The 22,924-nt window shown below is 39.4% G+C and overlaps 1 protein-coding gene across 2 annotated transcripts in view; it reads left to right on the top strand.

Moving 5' to 3' along the window:
* Positions 1-6,934: 6,934 nt before the first annotated feature.
* The window catches only part of ACSBG1 (acyl-CoA synthetase bubblegum family member 1), a 35,352-nt gene continuing 19,362 nt past the window's right edge, over positions 6,935-22,924 (top strand). For both annotated transcript variants that reach the window (XM_054642005.2, XM_054642004.2), the window contains exons 1-2: positions 6,935-7,102; positions 15,919-16,001. In XM_054642005.2, the coding sequence (XP_054497980.2) occupies positions 7,023-7,102; positions 15,919-16,001 (163 nt within the window). In that variant the 5' untranslated portion in view covers positions 6,935-7,022. The remainder of the gene's footprint in view (positions 7,103-15,918; positions 16,002-22,924) is intronic.

Here is a 22,924-nt window from a genome sequence, read left to right as displayed (position 1 = left end):
GGAACGGTCTAGAACGGCGGCGCGTGACGTCACCGGCGGGGCGCGCGGTGGGAGGAGCCTTGGGCCGGGCCCGGGTCTGGCGCTCCGTATTTAATTTGGGGTGCTCCGGCTGAGTGGCCCTACGGCCTTCAATCGGTCGGGCTGTACGGCTGAGGCTCCCCCGGAGCCGTGCCTGCCATTCCCTGAGTACAGCTCACACAAACTGTACTCGGGCAATGGGGTACCAGGAGTTAGCATTGCATGGAAGCTCTAAATTATTATCTATGCTAATGTGGTAATGCACGTCGATTCTTTCCTCTTCTTTATTGCTTTTAGATTTCTAGGTAATGCTATTCTTCAATAAAAGTTCCAAAATAATAATTTTATTATATGGAAGCTTTAGATGTACTTTCCATTAGCATTAAAATGTGACTATTTTATGGAGCTAAAAATATATAAAAAACGACCCGAAATTTTATATCTTTGAATTGTGGATGCAGTCTGTTGAGTCTAATTTAGAAAGCTTCTACCTGTGTCAGCTTTAGACAAACCTAAAGCACTGTGGGCCCGGCAGGGGTGAGGGGTCCCTCCTGAGGGGCCCCTCACGGTGGCCATCTCAGTAAAAAACTAACCAAAATTTTATATCTTTGTATTGTGGACGCAGTCTGTTGAGTCTAAATTAGAAAGCTTCTACCTCTGTCAGCTTTAGACAAATCTAAAATACTGTGGGCCTGGCAGTGTGAGGGGTCCCTCCTGAGGGGCCCCTCATGGCGGCCGCCTCAGTGGGCGCCCGTTTCTCTCCCTACCCTGTGAGGGGCTGGCGAGCACCCTGGTACAACCTGCCCCATGCTGTGTGTTAGACCTTTTTCTGGTTAATTGATAGAAGGCTTTCCTGATGCCTTGTTCCTCAGTATTTTTTCAATTTTTATTTAATTGGGCTAATGTTGTACCCCTGCTCCAAATCTGTTATTTGCCTTTTCCTCAAGCTGGCCTGCCTGGAGCAGACTTGGAAGCTGGGATAGTTTCCATCTTCCTCCAGGTAACCAGAGGTCCTCAAATAATTATTTACTGCTCAGGGGAAAGGAGATAACTGGTACTTGTGTGGATCTGAGCAATAGCATATTTTCCTGGAAGATGGCAACTTAATACTGAAAAATCCCAATTGAAAAATACAGAAAAGCTGCATGAACTGAGAACAGATTTTGCTCAAACTTGAGTTGAATAGGAATGTTTACAAGCTGCTTTTTTATTCCAGGAAACAGTTCCTTATTCCTGGGAAGAGTTTTATGAAAGCAGAGCATCTCCTGTGATGGTGACAGCCCAAAGGTTCCAGTGCCCTGCCCTGCCAAGCACAGCCCAGGTAAAGAGTCAGGATGACTGAAGGAAAGGGCCCTGTTGTGTTGTCTAACAGTGGGAAATGGGGAAAAAGAAAAAGAGGGAGCGATCTGAATGAAAATTTGTCATCATTTAGAGCTCTGGTGCCACTATAATGAACTTCCTACTGTATTTCAGGTAAATACTATTAGAAGATTGAATTAATACAATCTACTTATATTCAGCATGTAAATTTACTGAAGAAGGGGGAGCTAATTACAGGAAATCAACAGAAAATATCAATGAAAGGAACAGTTCAAAACCACAAGAAAGAAATCAGTGTTGGTAATTATTATTTTCTCCAAGCATAATTATCAGCAGCTGAACTATGTTTTGCAATTGTGAAATTATATTGACAAGTAAATCCAGAAACTCTTCTCTAGAAATATTTATGGTAAGTTATTCTGTAAACTTGTAGGCCAAGAACTAAATATCTCCTTTTTAAGGCAAAGAAAAGGTTCATTCTCATAATGGTCTCTACCTTAAAGATAAATTAGCTATAATCTGTTGTTCTGAACATAATATTTCCTTTTAAGAAGAAACAATAAATCAGCTTATAGCTTTGTAGTAGCTGAATGCTTTAGTAGATGAGAAGCTTTCAAAGCACATAATGAATTGTAGAGATCCATCTTTAGTATGTCATAAAAAGAGTATATAATTTCTGTGAGTAGAAATCCTCCTGTAGGTATATGTAGATACTGGTAAATATAATAAGAACTCACACTGGTGGATGGTTTCTTACTGTTAACATTTGTTACTTGTAATAACAGCCAAAAACTTGGCTGGTTTGGATCTTTGCTTAAGAGGATTGAGCCTCCTATGTCATTTACTTTCATTTTATTAGGGAGACCTATCAGGTTATGTTTAGCTTCATATGCAGTATTTGTTTTCTCCATCTTTGGTTCCAGCTGGTGCAATCAAGTTGTTATTTATTCAAAGAATTAGTGGGAAAAGTAGTGAGGGCTGATGTTTGACATTATAAAAACAGGAGATACCAGCCAATGGATATTTTTTGCATCATCATGTGCATGTCCTACATCACTCTTGTCTGAGTGATGCAGTCATTCTGGTACCTGAGGAGAATACAGTCCTACAGCTGTGTGAAGCAAAACACTTCCTATTTATCAATAATTATTTTATGCAACAGAGTTAGAATTCTCAGCAGATGGTTTTGTCATGATCAGTACAAATGTGATACAGCCTTTACACATGCAGACAGATTTCTCAGCAATTACAGTCGTGGTTCCTGTACTCAACCAGCCTGGTGATCAAGGGTGTATGTGCCCAACTCTGTTTCTTCTGGTGCACACCTTGCCTCCTAAAGTTTGTGGTTGTTGCTAACCAGCAGTTCCTCATCCATTTTTCAGATGAACAACTGATTTCTTTTACTGTTCTTTCCCTTTCTTCCCTCCTGCCACATGTAACATGAATCACCTTGTTGCTTTTTGCTTGCCCAGTATCAAATTTGCATGTGGGTGTCAAGAGGAAAACAAGCAGAGAATTTCTGTTCTCTGCAGGGAGGCAGGAATGGACTGGGAATGGGGAGTCAATAGATCTGGAGCCTGTTTCATTTAGCCACCAGAGGACTCTGGTTCTGAAACAGGTTAGCTCAAAACAGGAGTTAAAACTGCTTCCCCCCTGACCTTGGGACCATGCAGCATCTTTATATCCTACAAGAATGATGCATTTATCATTTAATCCCATTATATAAATCACTGCTTGAATCTGCTTGTTTGCATTTTTTTAATCTGGCTGTATTGCTATTTCTCATTGAAAGCAGGATCCTGGAGACACAGGTAAGAGAACAACCTGCTGAACTGCAGCTGCAGCTTCTTGCAGCACCCTTGATTTTTGTAAAGTATCAAAAAAACCTTTTTATTATGAACACTGGGGAAAAAAAGTCAGGAATCTGAGGGATTGTCTCTTTTCAGTCACACTAAATCTGCTTAAAGAGCTTCAGTATTTCCTCTATAAGGTGAAATTAGAATCACAGCAGACTTTTCTTTGTGCTGAGCTGGATTCTTTCAAGCATCCAGATCTCAAAAGTTAGCACAATTTCTACAAACTTCTTGGGGAAATATCCTTTAAATAATATTTTTAAGCTATGATTTTTAGTCTTATTAAAAATGTACGTTAAACAATGAAGTGTGACAGTTTCATTTAATGAACCTTTAATGGCCCTGGGGCCATAATAATGATATGAAAAGGATATTTTCTATAGAAACAAACTGTTAGAAAAATCTTTTTACTATAGATGGAAAGTAAAAGATCGGTACCTCCAGGAAAAATGTAAATGATGGCATTTGTTTTGAGCTATTTTAGGGTAGTGTGTAATGAGTAACTAACAGTCACAGGTTTGTTTATTCTGAATTCCTGCATTAGAAATAAATTAGTTATAAATATAACTAATATAATTTATTTATAAATAATTTCTAAAGAGCATATGTGAGTTTAAAAAGCTGTTGCTTGCCTGAAGCTTTTCATTCTGGAATCTGCCCTCAGCATCATCTCCTTGGCCCAAGGTAGCATAAATTGGGTGTGTGTTTAGACTCCCTTGTTTAGTAAGATTTAATGGAGGCTTTGACATTGTAATATTTGAAGACATGTTTGGATTTAGAATTTTGCATAAACCCTGAAAACTACTCTCATTCAGTAGATCTGTGGAGTTTAATTTTTTTTTTACTTTAGCTAAAATGTTTTAGACACTGAATTAAATTTTTAATTTTATGAGAAAGTAGGAAAAAGAGAGAGCTGTAGATAATCACAGTAATGTAGTTAACAGAACATAGCAGGCAGAGGGCTGCAATTAGTAGCAAGTTGAAAAGCTGACAGGCTCTAGGAAAACTGATATGAAATAATAAAAAAATATTAGAAGTGGTGCAATTTAGGTAAAGAAATGTAACAAAGCCTTTGGAACAGGCTTTGAATAAAGGTCATGAGGTGTTCTGCTGGTAGTGGTTGTGAGGTAAGGCTTCTGATGATTTGATTTGGATTCAGTGCTGGAAGATGGGAGGAGCAATAGGACTACCAGTTTAATGTTTGCACCAAAAGTATTGTTTGACACTATTTGTTACCAGTTATATGACTAAAACAAGGGCCCTGTTGTACAGTTGCTTAAACTAACAGGGATGACTAGCAAGGAGCATCCAGAATTAGTCCACCCCTCTGTTCATTTTAAGTAAATACAGCTTTTATGGTACATGGAAACATTCACTTTCTTGCCTTACAAGTAAATAGATGGGGGAGTACAGAGCCCTGGGTAGTTTTTTCCATAGTCTTGCTGTGAATTAAACCTGAAACATCCTGTCCCAAGCATGCTCCACCCACACCAAGGCTGGTTTGCTTTGCAGTGCTGTTGGTCACTGTTGGGCCTTAGGAACAACATGGCTTTGGTTTGGCCTCTCTGATATTTCTGTTTGGGATCTTGGGACTGTGCAAATTGTAGTGATAGTCTTCAACTCTGAGGCTGCAAATTTCTGACAGATACCAGTCCTAATTGCAGAGCAAAGAATGTGAGCTTTATTTGGCTTTTATATTCCTTTATTGCTTAGTGAGCCTGTCAATGCCCAGAAATCTTATCCTGTAGCTGCAAAAAGCAGCCCATCCCAGCACAAATATTCTGTCTGGGTCTAGTGCAGGCTTGTGCAGCTTGCATGGAGGTAGATTTAGGCATAAAAGAAAAGGATTGTACCATCTTGTAAGGTGCAACATGTAAAAACCATTTCAAGATGAAGGTTTTTTCTGCTCTAAGTTACATGTAAGTTGCTGGCCTCATTTGTTAGGATTTATTTCGTGAAACTTGAAGTCAACCTAGAAATGTACCAGAACTGCAAAGGCAGGTTCTGTGTCAAACTATTACAGCCTGACATTCACGAGCCTGTTGTTCAAGTGACAAGACCGTGGCTGACAATTGCAGGGAACACAGTTTATCACAATGATGTGGGTTTTCTCTTACAGTCACACAATAGAGAATCCAAAGCAACTCTTCTCCACCAATTCCCACTGATAAATTCCCCTTACTTCACAGTCTGGCTTCCCTTCTAGCAGTAACAAGCTGCCCTTGTTACTGGAGGAGTGATCTGCCACTGGAGAATGCTTGATTGTGTCAAAATAATTTGCTAACCATCAGCAAGTTTAAGGAAAATAATAGGAAAAACAAAACAAAAAAAATCCTTCATAAATGCAGTGTATACAGAAGACACATAAATTTGAGGTTATCTGTTTATTCACTGAAAGTACAAGACTTGGAGAATGAGCAGCCATTTCCTTCCAGGAGACCAGCCTGTTACCCAGCCACTAAACACCAAAGATGCAACTCAATCAAGGTGATTAGCAGTTCTCTAATTGGTTTCCTTCATATAGCATCTAAAACACTTTAGATGACCTGAAGAAGAAAAAGAAGGGTTTTCTTGCAGCAGAGTTTTCTTTATTATGTTACTGGAAAGTTGGTTACAAGGAAGAGACCTTGTGGCTTTCTGCAGAGAATTGTTGGAACAAAGGGTTTGGAGAATTATCCCAAAATGAAAGAGCTAAATCAATCCTGACAAATAGAGTTTTGCTGCATATGATGACAAATTTTTACCATTGAAATACCCCCATTTTGTGTTCAGATATTTTCAAATCAAGTTTCTGGTGTTGAGAATCGATCTCTTAGAACCTCACTTAAAAATTTTCTTTCATTTCAAGTTGCATTGTCTACAATTATATGTTTGGATATGGTGCAAGGCACTCTGGAATAAAATCCACACTTTCTACAAAGTTAATATTTGTTATCTTAGATACTCCTAGTCACTATGGCTCTCTTTATACCATTAAGTAAAACATTTTAGATGATGTTCTCTGGCTCTGAAGGCCATGGCACAGCATGGCTTGCATCTCTTCCTCCTCCAGACAGGGTGGTCATTAATATCATCTCCAGTGACAGCCTCTGCCCTGCATTGTCCCAGGCAAGTGCCAGTTCATACAGAACCATGCCAGGGAAGGTGCTCACAGTGCATGCCTTGAGCCATTCTCTGGATTTTGTTTAGTTTACCAGTATAGAAGTAGCCTAAATAGCTGAACTGGTCTCTCTTACATCCTGAAGTAATTTGTTCAGTCATGTGTAGAAACTTCCATATTATACCATAGACCTGCTCTGGTGAGGTGCAGGAAGTGCTGCTGTAGTTGTGGTGCTGGAGGAGGTGCTTAGCTGTTGCAGTGCTGGGTTTCATAGGTTGAGTTGACTTTAAGGCATTTCCTAATGTAATTAATCTGTGTTTTCTTTAAGAAAATAGCTTCATTGAATGTTCTTTTTCGAAACTAGACTTAGTAAAATTAGGATTGCTTCAACTTGAGTGAATGAATTTGTGGAAATCTTGGCAAAAGAAAAGATTTGCATCTTAAAGCATTGTGAACTCATTAAAATTCTTCTCATGGATAATTAAAGAAAAGTGAATTAAAAAGAAAGTTTAACAGTAAGCAGCTCACAGGCACTGCGACATTTCAAGCATGTTAAAATCAGAAAGAAATAGCTTTTGTAGCAGTAGACTCCTCCTCTTGCATTACGTGGTGGTTTTTTCTAACAAATAACCAGTTACTGTTGGTTTCTTTGGTTCTCCAAGTAGCTCATTTATGCCTGATCTGCACAGTTCTTCAGCATATTTGTGACCAGCTTTGCAGGGTTTGTCAGCATGCCTAACAGTGGCGAGACTCTCACAACACAACTGCAGACTGAAAATGCAAGGAATGTTTCAGGAAGCTGTGAAAATGGGTAAAGTAGCTTGAGCATTTATTTTAACAAACTCCTATACTGATTTTTCCCAGCTTCTCTTGTGCTACTGTGCAGATGCACAAGAATTTTTCCTGGTGTCTCTACTATCTAATGAAGAATAAGGAGTATCTTTTGAGGCTAGAATAAGAGAAAATTGTTAATGAAGATTATAAATAGGTTTATTCTCCTTTGCTAAATCCTACTTTGGCTTTAAACCTACTAGCATCATTGAGTAGGTAATATGTTGCTTGTATCTTATTGGCATATAGGATACACCTGTATAATGTTTATTTTCTAGCACAGAGGCTATTTAGCCTCTTCTCTTGTGGATTTGGGGGGTAATCCTCAGGTAATAATTGATCTTTGTGACAGACCATCTTCTTCCTGTCAAAGGCAACAGAGCTTAACCAGGTAACCCAACTCTTAGAGGTGGGAGTGGGCAAGTGAGTTTTAGAGGAGTGTATTTTGATGTTTATGTTACCTTTTACAAAAATGATCCTGCTGGGTGCTGTCTCCTCCTTTCTGTCCTAGGCAGCCCAAAAAGAACATGTTGTGTCCTTCTACCTGTTGATCTATCACTGGAATGGGATCTCCTAAGAGACAATCTCCCCATCTCTAGAGTTTTTGGAAGTATTTAAGATTAGAACAAGACATCTCATGGGAAATATTTTAGCTTCTGATTGTTAGGAGTTTGTCAGTATTGCTAAGGACCAATATCCATTTCCAGAGACTGAATTTAGCCTTCTGTTAAGTTATATCTAACTTCACATTTATTTAGGGAATAACTTGCATGTTATGTCTCTTGGAAGATTTGTTTGATCCTTTCAGGTAAAGGATTGGTTGGGATAATTTCTGCCATAATGGTTTCTTCTGTTCTGGACTCTGTAATCCTGGATAAGAATCATGAGGAGCAATCCAAAGACTTAAGGTTTTCAGGACAGGAAGAAGTTTAAGAAATCTTTGAAAACTTTTGAATGTATTGCTGTTGTGTCTGGAATCCCAGTGTAGTTAAGTAGTAGAATTGTCATTTTTTGGTTTAATCTGTCCAAAGATCATAAACTATTATTTGACTTGTGATCTATATAGGTATGCATACACTCCAACTCATGAAAGTTAGGATTTTGCTAAGTTAGTAATAATGCCTCTATTTTAGTCCATGCATGCTTCTATTTGTCACATACTTAACTCAGATTTTAATTTTTTTATTTTCTTTATTAAAGAAAAAGGTTAAAGGAGAATTTAAAAGTACAATGGTTTGCATCCACTGCAAACAGGAAGTTTAAGGTTCCTGTATTAGAAATACGTTTAGCATTTGGGTTTTTACTGAATTTCTGATGGAAGAATATCAGACCCTAGAACTCAAAATACTTTTGATGCATTCAAAGTCTTTGGCATAAAACATCTGTGTTTGTTTGTTTTTGAAGATGCCAGTGCATGTTGCCATGTTTATGCTGTTGCATTAAATGCTGTTGTTTACCTGGTGTGGTTTGAAGTTAGGTAGCAAACTTCTGTCCTTTTTTTAGTATGCTGGAAGTAGGATTCCAAGTAGAAAGGACTAGACAAAGAAAATGAAGTTGTATCAAATGGAAATAGGAAAGGAAGATCTTTTATAAGGCTGAAATTGAATCAGCCAGTATGACCTTAAAAATGAGGCAGAGATGAAATAATGAGTTCTGTGTGACCTAACTTTGCTACATTCCCTGCAAATAGCCATTCAGAGACAGACACTGGGAGATTTCTGCTTCAGGTCTGGGCTTTTGCTGCACAGGGGAGGACAGAGCCAGAAAATCTGTCCCAAGGTCAGGGCAGGGTTGTAGTATGCTCCCAATTGCTGAATAGAGCCTTTTTGGGGGAGAAGAAAAAGGGCTCGTTACATTGTTTATTTCTTCCCATTCAGCCATGAAGTTCTCAGCTATCCTGAAAACTGCTCTGCTCACCAAAATAAATGACCTGATTTTTGAGGATGTTTATTCCTAACAAGAATAAAATGCTTCAGTTCTATTTTTTGCAAGTAAAGAAATAGGTTTTACTAGAAGGTGTGTGCCAGCTGTGTTATATGGTAAAATAGATCTCAGCTGTTTATCACTAGTATTTTGTTCTTTATTCAGCATTTGTTTAGCTCTTAAATATATCTTTGTGAGAGAAGAAGTTGTGTGTAATTTCACAAAGACTGGTTTCTTGTGCACTGGGAAAATCAAAGTGATTGTTGAATCAGCTGAGCCTTTTTGCAAGAATGGGAACATATCTGGGCTGATCTATGGCCCTGTTTTTAAATCTCATGAGGGCATGGAAACCAATTAACAGCTAAATCTAACCTGTTCTTCAAGGGCAAAGGGGAACTTTTAAATAGAATTAATAAGGAATGTATTCTAATATTGCCCTCATTTGAATAGAAGAGTAATTAGTAAATAAGATGACCAGTCATAATAGACAGCAGTGTCCTGTAAAGAGCCATGGGGACTTCCTGAGACTCTCTACTCATTATAGGAAAAATGTTTCATTACAGAAAAAGAGGGTTTAAAGAACTGATGTGGTGTGTCATTACTGTGGGGTTTTTTTCCCTTATGTTGTAAAAAATGAGAAAACATCTTCAGAACATCTTGGCTAACAGTTGGCAGCACCTCAGAGTCTGGAGACAGAGTATTTTCTTGACTGTTTCTGTGCCAGTCTCTTTAGCTGCCAATCTGTCAAAGCTGTGGTGCTATGTTGATTTAAGTCAGAGTGACTTTATTGTCTTTGTCTAGAACTCTAGGTCAGATCTGTGATTCTGAATTTATTGTCTTTGTCACATTGTAGAAATGTCCTCATTTCTACAACCAGTCCCTAGAGTTCTGTTTTAAAATACTGGATTTGGTATTTTGGTCTCTTATAGGATACATGGGGATTTGGGAAAGGATTTCTCATGAATGGGATCCAGATGAAGATATTTAGTTTCTGAAGTCTCTAGGCAAAATACCAGAATCATTACAGTTTTCAGAGGTTACCCATAGGTAGTTTAAGCCATTGCTTTTTGCTGCCAGAAGAGTTGGCAGATGAATACTTAATGATTCTCTCTTGAATTCAAATGTCCCAATGAGCTGTTGAAAATGTCTAACACCCAATGAAAGATTTTTAAGAATGTGCAGATGTAGACCCAAAACACTCCCCAAAGCAACTCTAATGCAGAGTAAGGCTGGTGGAATGTGTGTAGCTGGGTTGGCCTGGAGAACATGCAGCAAAAGCTTGGAGGGGGGAATTCCTCAGTGTTGGAACAGAGATCAATATTTAGGACACTTGTCACCAAGACTGAAACAGCACAAGATGGACACTTGATTAGAAGAAGGATGTTTTATCTTCCACTTTGTAGTGGATTCCTTAAATAATCAAGCCACTGAGCTGCAAGAGTTTAGAGAAGGAATTCACTAAGTTGTCCCCAAGAGAAGCAAGTAGTAAAAGATAAAATCAAAATTTATGAAGAAATTCTGTCTTGGAAAAAGGCATATTTTCCACTTCAACCTATTTTTTGTGTTTATTAAATAGGATTGATATTTAATAGTTAGGAAAACCAGTTCAACAAAGAAGTGTCTGAAAAAAAAGTGCTTGTGCAAATGGGGATCTGCACACATTGCTCCCTAAGATAAACACCTGTGTCTTACAAAACATTTCTTTGGGCAAGGCAAGCAAAGAAAGGAGTTTAATTAAAAGGTGGGGACTTTGTTGTAAGAAGTATGAAGTAACATGGCCACTGCCATGTGAATGCACTCTCTGGTGAGCCTGTAGGTGATATGCCCGGAGGAGCAGCAAGGCAGAGGAAGGAACTGCACTGCTTTGGATCATCACAGTGAGAGCAGAGCAGCACTGAGCTTTCCTGAGAGCCACTGAGTCTGGCAGCAGTGCTGTCAGAGCATCCCCAGGAGAAGCTGAACAGGATTGCTTTTTGGAAAAATCATGTAAGGGGCAGAGAAATTGTATGCACTCTGCAGCCACTGGAACTGAGCTTTCCCTCCCTACTGGCTGTGTTCTCTGTTGCAGACAGTCTGCAGGATAATTTCTTTTGAGAGGGCAAAAGCAGAAAAATCGTGCAATTGTGCAAGTTTTATAATAAAAGCTTTGGAAGTTAAGTAGACCTGAGCTGCAGTAACATAGCTGACCACAGCCAGAGCTTTGCACCTTGAACTTACTGTTCTTCTAAACAGAGGCATCACATCACAACCTCAGCTTATCCCATAATGAATGCAGCATCTTCAACAGTGACTATGTCTCATCCATTAAACCAGAATAAGAATAATTATTAATAAAAATATTTTGCTGCATGGTGATCTCACATGTAGTACAACAGTACCCAGGAGCAGGGTGGGAGTGGAAAAGCTGTGTAATGAAGAAGCCTCTGCAACAGGAATACCAGGAAAGGGAGGAGGAGATGATATCTTCCTTGTGAATCTGACAGCACAGGTCTGGAAGCTCAGAGTGTGGCTTTGAGTGAATGTGTGGTCTGAACTATCCACTGGTTTTATGACCAAAAAATGTTTGAGTCTTCTTTGTGAGCAGTTGTCAATGTGATTTCCAAATGTTAAAGTACTTTGGCTTGCTGTGTGTGCATAGAGGGTTCTGAGTAAATATTCTGACAGCTAAAGGAATACCCTGTCCTGAATAATGTATTAAGAATTTATGTATGTAATTATTTGTTTAAATGGCTTATTTTTGCAACTTTATAGAAAGCCTCTCTCTCTCTAGAAAGGCTGATCTTTTAAATTTTTGATAATTCCTGTAGAGAGCTGACTGGTAAAAACTTATCATTGACAAGATTACAGGAGTTGAACAGGAATAGGATAGGGAATGGGAATACCAAGAGAATGAGATGTCTTTTTATTTGCTCCCATACGTGATCTGCTTAATGAATAGGTTCCCCTTAAACTTCATAATAATATGATGGCTGCATAACAGTGTTCATATTCTCTTGGTGCAGATTGTGGTAGTAGAAATCAGTCTGCAGAAACAAGGCCAAAATGTATCCTAGAACATTAATTTCATAGTTTTTAAATTTGAGAGAAAAGCTACAACCTAATTATACAGGACACTCAGTGTATTCTGTAAGGCTTATTCAAGTGTGAGTTTCTATAAAATGTTTTTTCCAAAGAGGAAAATGGTTTATTATCATATTAAAGACTGACTTAGTAGACTCTCTTCAGTTTTATTGTTTGTATTTTCACCAGATTTTACTATGAGGAAACAATTTAGATGACAGCAAATATCTGTATCTGGCCTAGAGCGTGAGTTTAAGCAGAAATTCTAATTCCCAGAACAGGAAACAGAGCCTGTGGAAGGGAAAGGCTAATTCCAAAGTCCCTTAAAACAACAATGAAAAAATATGGAAATGAGTATCACGGTAAGTAGTGCCATTAATCACTAAGCATCATTATGGTAACAGAACAAACAGTTTTTCTAGTGTGCAATTAGCAAAAGAGCACTCATTTTGTTATGATAAAAGCAGAGATTTAGCTGTGGCATTAGTTTCTGTAGTTACAATAAGCAGTGATACTGTATTCAGTGGTTGCTATCAAATACACTCAGATCAACCCAGTAATTGCTATGACAGCAAATCCAGCTTGGATGCTTCTCCTCTGGTGACTCACACCCAGCAGGAAGGGCTGTCAGTAACATCTGTCATTATTTTACCTCACACACACATTGCTCCCTGGGTTGCAAAGACAAATCTCACTAGAGCTGTTACAGTCATGGAAACACAGAGGGAAAGGAAGCTCTCCCTTTGTTAATAGAGAATGTTCAGAATCTTGCTTTTCAGGTTGGCCTGGTGTGTGAGAGCAGCTTCAGTGTGGAATAGCATCCAGGGGGCACAGGGGAGTGGTGGGAGCTGTGGGTGGGGTGGGCAGTGTTGGGCTTTGCCCCAGAGCTCTGGATAAACCAGCCAGCCTGAGCTGTCTCAGGTGAGAGCAGAGTGTTGAATTCAGGCAGCAGATGAGGTCATGTTTGCTGGAGCAATACCTTGAAATGAAAACCCAAATTACCCCAGGAAATACTGTCATTCAAAAAACACCCATGCTAGTGGAGTTCTACAGAAATATGCTTTGGTTAGTTCTAGCTGGTCAGTGTTTTGGAACTCTATCTCAGTTTGTCCTAATTGACTTGTTCAAGTGATCCCTGCTGTTGAATTCAAGCTCTCTGTGATTTGCAGAGGTTTTTGCTTATTATCTTTGGAATTGTAAACTTGCAGAGACCAGATGCAGAAAGTCCACCTTTAAACTGGTAGTTGGATTTTGGAAGATGCTGGCCCTGCACTAATAACACTGAATAATTTATGCAGAACCTCAGTCTTAATAAAAAATTTAAGAGCCAAAATCCAGATCTCTGAAGCATTTTGGTTTTGCTGGGGCATCTTGGCACCATGCCATGGTTCTGCAGTGCCTTTTCTCCTTGCTGCAATTTATGCTCACTAAGCTCTTGATCAGGCAGCCCCACCAAATTCTGCTCAGTTCAGTCTAGAACAATTCCAGATACCATAACCATTCTTGGATATTTACTTAATTTTTAAAGGAATAACTCCTAATAAAAGGTGAAAGTAAAGTCATCAAAGCCACATTCTTTCAATCAGAAGCATTGGTTCTGAATATACACAGAAGTTGTTGTTGGAAGAGAAAATGTCTTAATTGTACTTTCAGGGAAAAAAACCTCCCTCTCAAATGAGCTGCCTGATTCATGGGGACAGGTAAGAACTGTGTGGCATGGAGTGTTCCCAACTTTAACACTCACAAAGGTACTGAATGTGTAGGGATCCTCGTGGAAGTTTTGCACCTTGAAGCGTTACCAGAGGAAGTCCAGAAGTTCAAATGTTGGTTGGCTGTTTTTCTATAAAGAGAATATAATGTAAACTGAACCAGTGTCCTATAATAGGTAAGAATACAGCAATATAAAGAAATATTAATCTGGGGAAAGTCATTACTAATGTTTATTAAGGTTTTGAGTATCATCAAATGAGCCTCTTTGGATACATTACTAATCAGAGTTGTTTTATTCAGAAGGCTTTTCTGCTGTTTGTTTTCATCAAAAAAGTTTTGGTTATCTTTGGACCAAGACTTCAGATTATTTGTTTTGTAAAATAATAAAAAGCTTTTTTATTCACAAGATATTTAAAGGAAAAGGTTCCACTGGATTGTTAAACATCAAATATAGTTCTTCTTTAAAATAGGAAAAGAATAAAGAATTCTATCAAGTGTTTTGAGATGGCAGACTTCCATATGTTCTTAAGTTATTTCAGATGAGGGTTTTTGGTTTTATTCCCAAATAGATCTTCCTGGTCTTTCATTCTATCTTTGCAATCCCACTTCATTAAGTCACCATTTCTTCCACATATCAAACACAGGCTTACCTTTCAAAATGTGGGATAATCCCCTTCTATATTTAAATTACTCCGTTTCTCATCAGCATCTGCCTTCGCCAAGCCAGTGACTATTTTCAGATCCTCATTTTGCTTATCAGGCAAGCCCTTTCATGTTTCATGCCATTATGCCATTAACAAGAGAGGAAGTATCCTCACAGGCAAGATTAGTGATGACTCCTTGTTTTTCTTCAGCTGCTTTTGTGACCTGTGCCCTGCTCTGAGGGTACCTGAGGCAGGAAAAGAACTGTGGTTGTCACTTCTGAGGGGTGAAGAGTTACATGGCCTGCTGCATTATTGTAAGGGAGATACAGCTTGCTTAAGGCTTTTGTGACAATAAGAAATTCTAGGAGTGTCCCACATATATAAGTGTTTTACAAGTGTGGTTGTTAATATGAAATGGGAAATAGTGCCTGATGTAGTGTTTGGTCCTGCTGTTTGCTCCCTGTCATCACTGTGTAAAAACTGCTTTTGAGGTTGCATTTATTTGAAAGCTGTGAGGGGTATTGTTTCAGCTTTTTTTTTCTACATTTTGAGTTAATTTATTACACTGTGGGGGGAAGGACTTCCTTCCTCAGGAAGCTTCACTCAGGACTCTTCTGTTGTATGTATGGAGAAAGAATGAAGGAAGTTCTAGCTTCTTCTTAGCCTCTAAGGCCTTCTGATTCCCACCATTTGTTCTATGAAATGAAACTAGCTAAGTTAAAAAATCTTTATGCTGCTATTCTTGCATAATCTGTAGTGCATTGCTATATTTGGTAATTTCTAAATGCTTATGTTAAGGTATTTTGCACATGGAATTTTTAGCAGTCTGTCACCTTACAGACTTTTTGGGTTAGAGTTTGTACTTGTACTTTAAACTTGGTCTGTTTACTTTTAGGAGAAGTTAATTTCATTCATGTGTTAATGATAATTTGTTGTGTTGGTAACATTATTGAGAAACTTTATTATTATTAGTAGTAGTAGTATTGTTAAAATTTCCTTCTCTTCCTGGCCTAAAAAAAAAAGCCCTGACTTCAGAGCTTCATCAGGTACCAACAGTGACAATTTACAAGGTGTTGTTATAGTAGCAGTGTCAGTATGATCAGGGTTAAGATTGGTAACTCATTCTTTATACTTGGATGGTTCATGGCCTCTTTGTGGAAGTTCAAAGTTAGTGTCTTCATCTGGTACATTCCATGATGTTTTAACCAAAAGTGTGAAATAAAGAATGTCATTCTTAGGGTAAGGCATTTCCATTGCACTGGGTCATAGTGGAGTGTGCAAGAGTGAGAATGTATTTGATAGCCCTGAACTTTCCAATTCCACCTGCTTGTATTTCAAAGGGCTTGCAATCTGTGTTTTTGTTTACCTTTTGATATCTATTTTGCATATTTGTATGTTGATTGTAGTAGATCCTGCTAGTGCTCCTGGATAACATCTTAATAGTTCTATTTGCTTTTAGAACCTTTACAGATGCAGAGACTGTCTGCAGGGATCTGCTGCCTCATTTGGAGGAGACCCAGGGTGAAGGCATAGAGCCAGCAGGTAAATATGTAAGAGATGATCCTTGGAAATTTGAGCTCTTCTTAGTTTTTTTTGTTTTGGTTTGGTTTTTTTAAATGTAATTTTTATGTCTATTCTAGCAGGTTTTGACCGACAATTTCTCAATGCATTAATGAAAGACAAAATTAAAACTGAAGTGAGTCAGGGCAGCTGAAAATTCTTCAGGAGTTGCCTGAAAATCTGCATGTGTTTCTGCCAGTGTTTGTCTGTATTTGAAATGATGACTAGATAAAAATTAAAAATAGCTTGATCTTATTGAGAATCATGCAAATTGTTGTGTTACCTTTGACATCACAGCCTACTCACCAGCTGTCACCTGGGCAGGATTTGTGTGCAGTGGAGGCTTTAAAGGAATATCTGTGCTTTGGTCAATTCTGGGTTGCCTCAGAGCATGTGCACACCGGTGTCATTGAATCCAGCTGCAGTGCTGAATGGCTTGCCTGAGCTGCTACCATGTGGCTTAAAGGAGGTTTGCTAGCAGAACTTTCTGAGATTCTTTGGAGGGTTGCAGCCCTAAGAGAGTTTTCTGTTGCCTTGGAGAGGCTGCTACTGGTATCTAAATGTGCTCATTACAACAAAACATTTGTTCTAGGAGAAAACTGAAGCAGTGAGCACATAGCTATCTGATCTATGTAGGAATCTTGCATGCAGACTTTATAGTGTGTATAAACATTTATCTGTATGGATATATAGTTACTTTTCAAGAGGCAGGCCTTTGATACACAGTAGGTTCTTTCCAAGAAGTGAACTGCTAGCTATATGCTTCCAGTGAGCAGGAAATAAATGTGGATGAATAAAGGCATTACCAACCTCCTGTTTTCAAATTTACAAGGTATCTTACTGTACTGTTTGAGCTACACGTTCTCTATGGAGATTGTCACTGAGACTGATTCTGCAGAGTGCTTGTGTGCCTGTGAAGGCTCTGACCTATTTTCCTAAGCATTTATCTGGGACAGTGGTTAATGCTGCCAGCTCCCTACCTGCTTCTCTCCCAGAGGTTGCTGCAGTTTAGAGAAGTAAGCTGGGCTGTAAAGCAGTGCTCCAGCAGGAATGCACGTGGCACTCAGCCACTCCTGCAGGGGTGACCACAGCCTCTCCACAAAGGTGAGGTGAAAGCTAAGGATAGAAGCCATTCCAGCTGTTCCATCATAATTTTCCTGCAAGCACAGGTCACACCTTATCCATTTTAATTAAGCAGTTCCTTTATTGGTGTTTAGATGTGTTTCTAGTTGATGAATCAGGAGCTTACAATTTGTTAGACTTTGTCTTCTATTTGACCTTGGGAATCTGTGGCACTACTTGTTATCCATTTAAATGGGAAGCAGTGTTTAACTTGGAAACATCATACTGCTATGCAGATGCTGAGTGGTGAAGTGAGGACTGGATTTCAAAAACTCCTCCCAGAAGATCTTTCATGAGAAGAAAATTCAGTGACTGGTTGCAGGAGGTCTACATTGTATATAAAGAGAAAAGGAGGAGATTCTGATGTCTTCTAGTTGTTCAGAACTGACTTCCTCACTTTATCATTGATACATTCTGCAACCTCAGATTTATCTAATGAGGACCACAGGTTGTTCTATAATTTTTTCCCCATTCCTTTCTACCAATGTATAGAAGCTCATTCCTGTGGAAGCAGGATTTGGGGGTTTTCTAATGCATATGTAAATCCAGAGTACCTTTACTGTTGGCAGCACACATTATATTGACTTAAAACCAGTGTGAAGTTAGAGGAGAACTCATCCATGCTGGTTTTATACTGATGGAATCAACAAAATAATTTATGTCAGAAAAGACCACTGGAGGGCAACTAGGACATCTTTCTGCTCATAGGAAGCCTTGTGGCTTTGTTCAGCTGAGTTTTGAGAACCTCCAGGGAAATTGTATAGCTTTTCAATACCTCTTCTTAGGCTGAGTCACCTACATTGTGAAATTCTTGATCCAGCAAGAATTTTCCTTGCTGCAGCTCATGTCAATTGCTTCTTGTCCTTCTGCTGTGTGCCTCTGAGAAAAATCTGTTTTCCTCGTAGTACCTGCTTCAGTCTTTGACAAACTGCAGGTAGATTCATTTTTTATCTTCTCCAGACTGGAGAAACACAGTTCCTGCAGGGCTTCTTGTATGTGGTGTGCTCCAGACCCCTGACTGCCCGAGAGTCCCTTTCTTGGGCTTGTGCCAGTTTGCTTGTCAGGATCTCTCTCTTGGACACTGTCTCAGGGGCAGCCTCAGGGGCACTGAGCAGGGGGAAAGAATCCCTTTCCTTGGTCTGCTGGCTTAATCTTGCCAGTGCAGCCAGGGGTGTAGTTAGCCTTCATCTCCATTGGGGCAGACATCTGACTCACAGCCAACCTGTTCAGCAGAACCATGGGGGTTTTCCTGCTGAGCCAGCTGGCATCCAGCCCATGCTGTGCCATGGGGCTGTCCTTCCCCGAGTGCAAGACCTGGCTTCACCCTTTTCAAGTTTTCAGGTTGTGTCAGCTCATTCTTCCAGTGTCCTGAGGTCCATCCAGATGGCCTCCCTGCCTTTTGTGCTGTCCATCACTTCCTCAGGTTTGCTCACTGGTGAGGGTGCATTCTATTGTCCAGGACAAGAGTGCCATCATTGTACGGTGTCATTCTCACAAGTAACCCCTGAAGAATGTCACTTGATATTGACTGCTAACAAGACTTAGAATTGCTGACCACTGTTCTTAAAGACTACTTGTCCAGTCAATATTTTATATACCTGTTCCTCCAATTGTAGCTGATTCAAACCTTCCAAGGATGCTGGGCCATGCAGAAGTTGTCAAAGACCTTGTTAAAAGTAGAGTAAGCAATGTGCTGCTGCTCTCACTGTGTCAGAGCTAGTCAACTCATCTTGGAAGGCAGGTGGGTTATATGTACAGGGCCAAGTTAAGGGTGGCCATTCTAGCTGGTTTCAGTCACCATTTTATAGCTCAAAGTGATTTCTAGGAGAGTTTTTTGTTCTATAGCATTTCCATGGACTGAGGTGAGGCTGATTGGCCCTTAGTTTTCTGCATCCTCTTTCTTCTGCTCTTTGAAGACAGGTGTGGCATTTACCTTTCTTCTTGTGATGGGGACCTCACCAGATTGCTGTGATTTCTAGAAGATGACAGAGAGCAGCCTTGGGATGGCTTTGACCTGGTTTCTCAGTGTCCACTCTGAAGGAACCCATCTGGTCCCATCAACTCTTGTATGTGTGCAGTTTGTGTAAATGGTCCCCACTTTGATATTCTGCTGCTGTAGGTAAAACATCTCACCTTCCACTAGGCATGGAAGCTCAGGAAGCCTGACCTTGCCAGTAAATACCAGGTGAAGAAGGCACTGAGAGCATCAGCCCTTTGCATGGCTCATGTCAGTGAGTTGCCCACAGTATCACTGGTTCTCCCTCTGGTTGCCACTGTACCTGTAAAAGCCCTTCTTGTGACTTTTCACATTACTCACCAATTTCAATTCTGAGTTTTGACTTTCCATTCCTGCATGCCTGGGCAATGTTTCTGTAGTGATGTTTCCTCCTGATTACACCCTGCACACGCTTTCATTTTGGTGCATCATAATCAGTTTTAGAAGCGTCAGTATTGTTAGGAGGCTTATTTTGTACTTGTCCTGGTGCACCACTCCCTCCACGTCAGCTCATGGAGGCATTCTTTGGAGGATATCTCATTTCTCTGGTCCACACTACAGGGGTTTACTGATATGAGGAGGAGAATGTTTTATTGTAATTAATAATTGTTCCCTTTTCCTGCAGTGGAAAAAGTAGAAGTTTCCATTAATTGAAATATTTTTGTGTGTTTTGGCTAATTTAAATATATTTCCTCTATTTATTGTCTTTTCTGTTAGAGAGGGTAAAATTATTTGTTTATTGTGGAAAACTGGTAATATAACAGAAAACCCTTTTCTTCCCCCAGCTGTGGCAAGACAAGCCACAGGATCTAGTTGGTGAGTTTTATTAGAAGAATCACTATGTGTTTGGGCTGGCTGAGACTTTCAGGTTCTCTTGAAATTCCAAAGTTCTGTACCTTTGTTTAATCTGTTTATTGGCAGAAGGAGAAGTTTGACACAGATGCCAAGCTTGCAGACTCTAAACAGTGTTTATTCAGCTCCAGCTCTTACTAAAATGAAGTTAATCTTTCAGGGTCACAGTCATCTTGAAGAAAAGTGAAAAAGAGTGGGTGAGAGGAGGAGTGGTGTATTTCTGTTTTCAGCAGAATGTGATGGCGTCATAGCTGTGGAATCTTGGATGATGACTGACAGGAATGCCTCCAGCAGAGAGCTGAATTCCTTCTCTTGTCATTAGGGCAGAGTGATGTTTTGCAGCATCTGGCATATAATCAAGACCCTGTTTTGTGAGTTAATTCTGATTCATTTTCAAGCAGAAGTGAAATTACTGGTTTACTTTTTGCTTCGCAGGGCATATCTATGGAATATCACTTGGAGCTGCTCAGATCATGCAGCAGGGCCATTCCACAATCAGGCTGTCTGTTTATCTGTCTGAAAGGTGACCTTGGGTCTTTTGCATTGTATATGACTCTCAGAGCTGTTCTTCCATAAACACCTGAATTCATTTACATTCTCAAATCCTTTCTGGCAGTCACCAGAATCCTTGCAGGTCAGGTAGCGAACAGAGAGAAGGTTTCACTAATGATATTAGCTTTAAGCTGTAGGATTAGTGTATTTCTCTTGATCCTTCATATATCCCAGAGGTCCAGCAGTTTCAGCCAGACTGATTATACATGGGGAAAAAAAAATTGTTATTTGTTTGTCTGTTTGAAGTAATTTTTCATATCTGGGCTTGTACCATGTCAGAACTTCCCATTTTACTTGGTGGAAGGAATAAACTGGCTGTTAAAAACCACAAAATGTGTAATGTGTTCTAAGTTGTGTGTAATTTCAAACTTGGTATAAAATACTTGAATAACAAATGTACTTTGTACACAGTATTCACATGTAAATGGTTCATAAGTTTAGGATTGTATTGTGAAAGATCAGTTGAAAACTGCAAGTGTGTATTTTAAGGGGTTCTTAACTAGGTTTTTCCTCCTGTTAAGTTTCTTGTTGAAAATTTACACTTTAGTTCCCATCATGGCAGGAAAACTGCCCATCTGAAATCCCAGGTATTTAGATCAGCTTTTCTTAGAACAATTCCCAAGACAGGCTGCAGTACAATGATCCTGTTATAACTAATGGATGAGACTACCCTGAGCTGTCTCTTCCTTCAGCAGGGAAGGCAGTGAAACATGAAAAATGAAGTCTGGTTATGGAGTTTTTGGCCTTGGAGGAGAATGACATAGGGAAAAAAATGTCCTTTCAGAGCCTCAAACAGTGACAGTCCAGATTTTATTACCTGAATCAAATCTCTGTTCTTATCTGACAATATAGCCTTCTTTAAGCAGAAATCTTTTTGCAACATCTCTGACCTTCAGAATTCATATGAAGGACATGAGCCAAGGTCATATAGTAGTGGATGAAAAAGCATTTTGAGTATGAAGTATAATGCAGGTAGCAGGAGTTAGTGGAAGAAAGAGGAAAAGAACAACTACTCTGCTTGCATATGGAAAACTTTTGGTGGCATCAAGTGCTTTGAGCTGGAGTACTGGGTTTTGTCCTTGTACTCTGTGAAGCTGCAGTTGTAGAACATCCAATGCTAAGAGTGTTATTGAGGGGTTTTATTCTGATCTCCACTTTGGTTTCAGGAAGTACTGAGTTGATTTCCAGCCTAGACATTGCAGTTTAACTTTCAGATGCTACTGAGGCAGAACACCTGTTTTGCTTCTCCCAACATTTATCATTGATGCATTTAGGATTTAGCCAGGCATTCCTTACCAGGCACTTTCTATGAAGAATGAGCCCTCTGCTCAAAATCCCTCTGCAAACTGACAGAGGAATATATTGTTCATGTTCTGGGTTTTTTTACTAACTCTGGGGACAGACAAATTAGATTTTTAGAATTATTTGGCTTATTGAGATTTCAGAACTGTTTTGAGATTTAAGTTCTACCTGCAAATACATGCAAAAGCAGACACTGAATGGGCATTCAGGTTTGTATTTGTTTGCACTGTATCTGGAGTATTATGAAGGTGATGCACAGAGTCTCTGAAAGTGATTCTGTTCCTTGTCTTTGATATGAATCAAAGATGCCTTTTTAACAGCAGAAAAACCTGCATAAGGAAAACAAAAGGAAACCCAGTTTTCAAGTACATTTTTTGGTTTCTATGTATAGATATTTCAGGGATTTGATTGATTTTCATTATTCTCTGGGAGCCGTGCTGTTGTTTGCTGACATGTGAAGTGAAAAGACACTATTAATGCAACTTCTGTAATGTTATTGTAGTAATGTTGCTAATATTTTCTGTTTCCTTCAAGAGAGGAACGTCTTTATTCAGGAATGTTTTTAATATATGGACCAGAATGTTGTATTTTAGCTCTGTGTGCTGTGACTTTGTTTTGAACAGAGCAGTCACCTACCTGTGTCCAAGCACACCTGCAATCCCTGATACCTTTGTTTTGGAAGCCAGAACATCTATATATATCATTTTTCATCTGGGCTTTGGTGTGTCACTGCATACAGCAAACATTTGGATTAACAATAGCTTCTGTCTCTGACAGGTCTTACCTCTCATCCTTTTCACACCTGCTTTGGGGTTAAGTGCAGAAACAGCTGCTTTGCCTCCTCAACTCATAAAGTATTTATTGGGTGCTACTGCTTACACTTTGATAAAGTCTGGCTATTGCCTAAACTCCTTTACAGCTATTTGTTTCTAAACTGTCTGGATTTATGATGCCCTTTCTCCAGTGACCTAAGCACAGCTCCACCCCTATGTTTTGAAAATCATTATGTGCCATTTACACATGAGAAAATGAAGGTGCCTGGAGATGAAGCAGCTCAATTTGTACTTATTGTTGTCATTAG

This window comes from Agelaius phoeniceus, chromosome 13 (genome assembly GCF_051311805.1).
Source record: "Agelaius phoeniceus isolate bAgePho1 chromosome 13, bAgePho1.hap1, whole genome shotgun sequence".
NCBI classification, from domain to species: domain Eukaryota; kingdom Metazoa; phylum Chordata; class Aves; order Passeriformes; family Icteridae; genus Agelaius; species Agelaius phoeniceus.
This window is presented reverse-complemented; position numbering and strand designations above follow the sequence as displayed.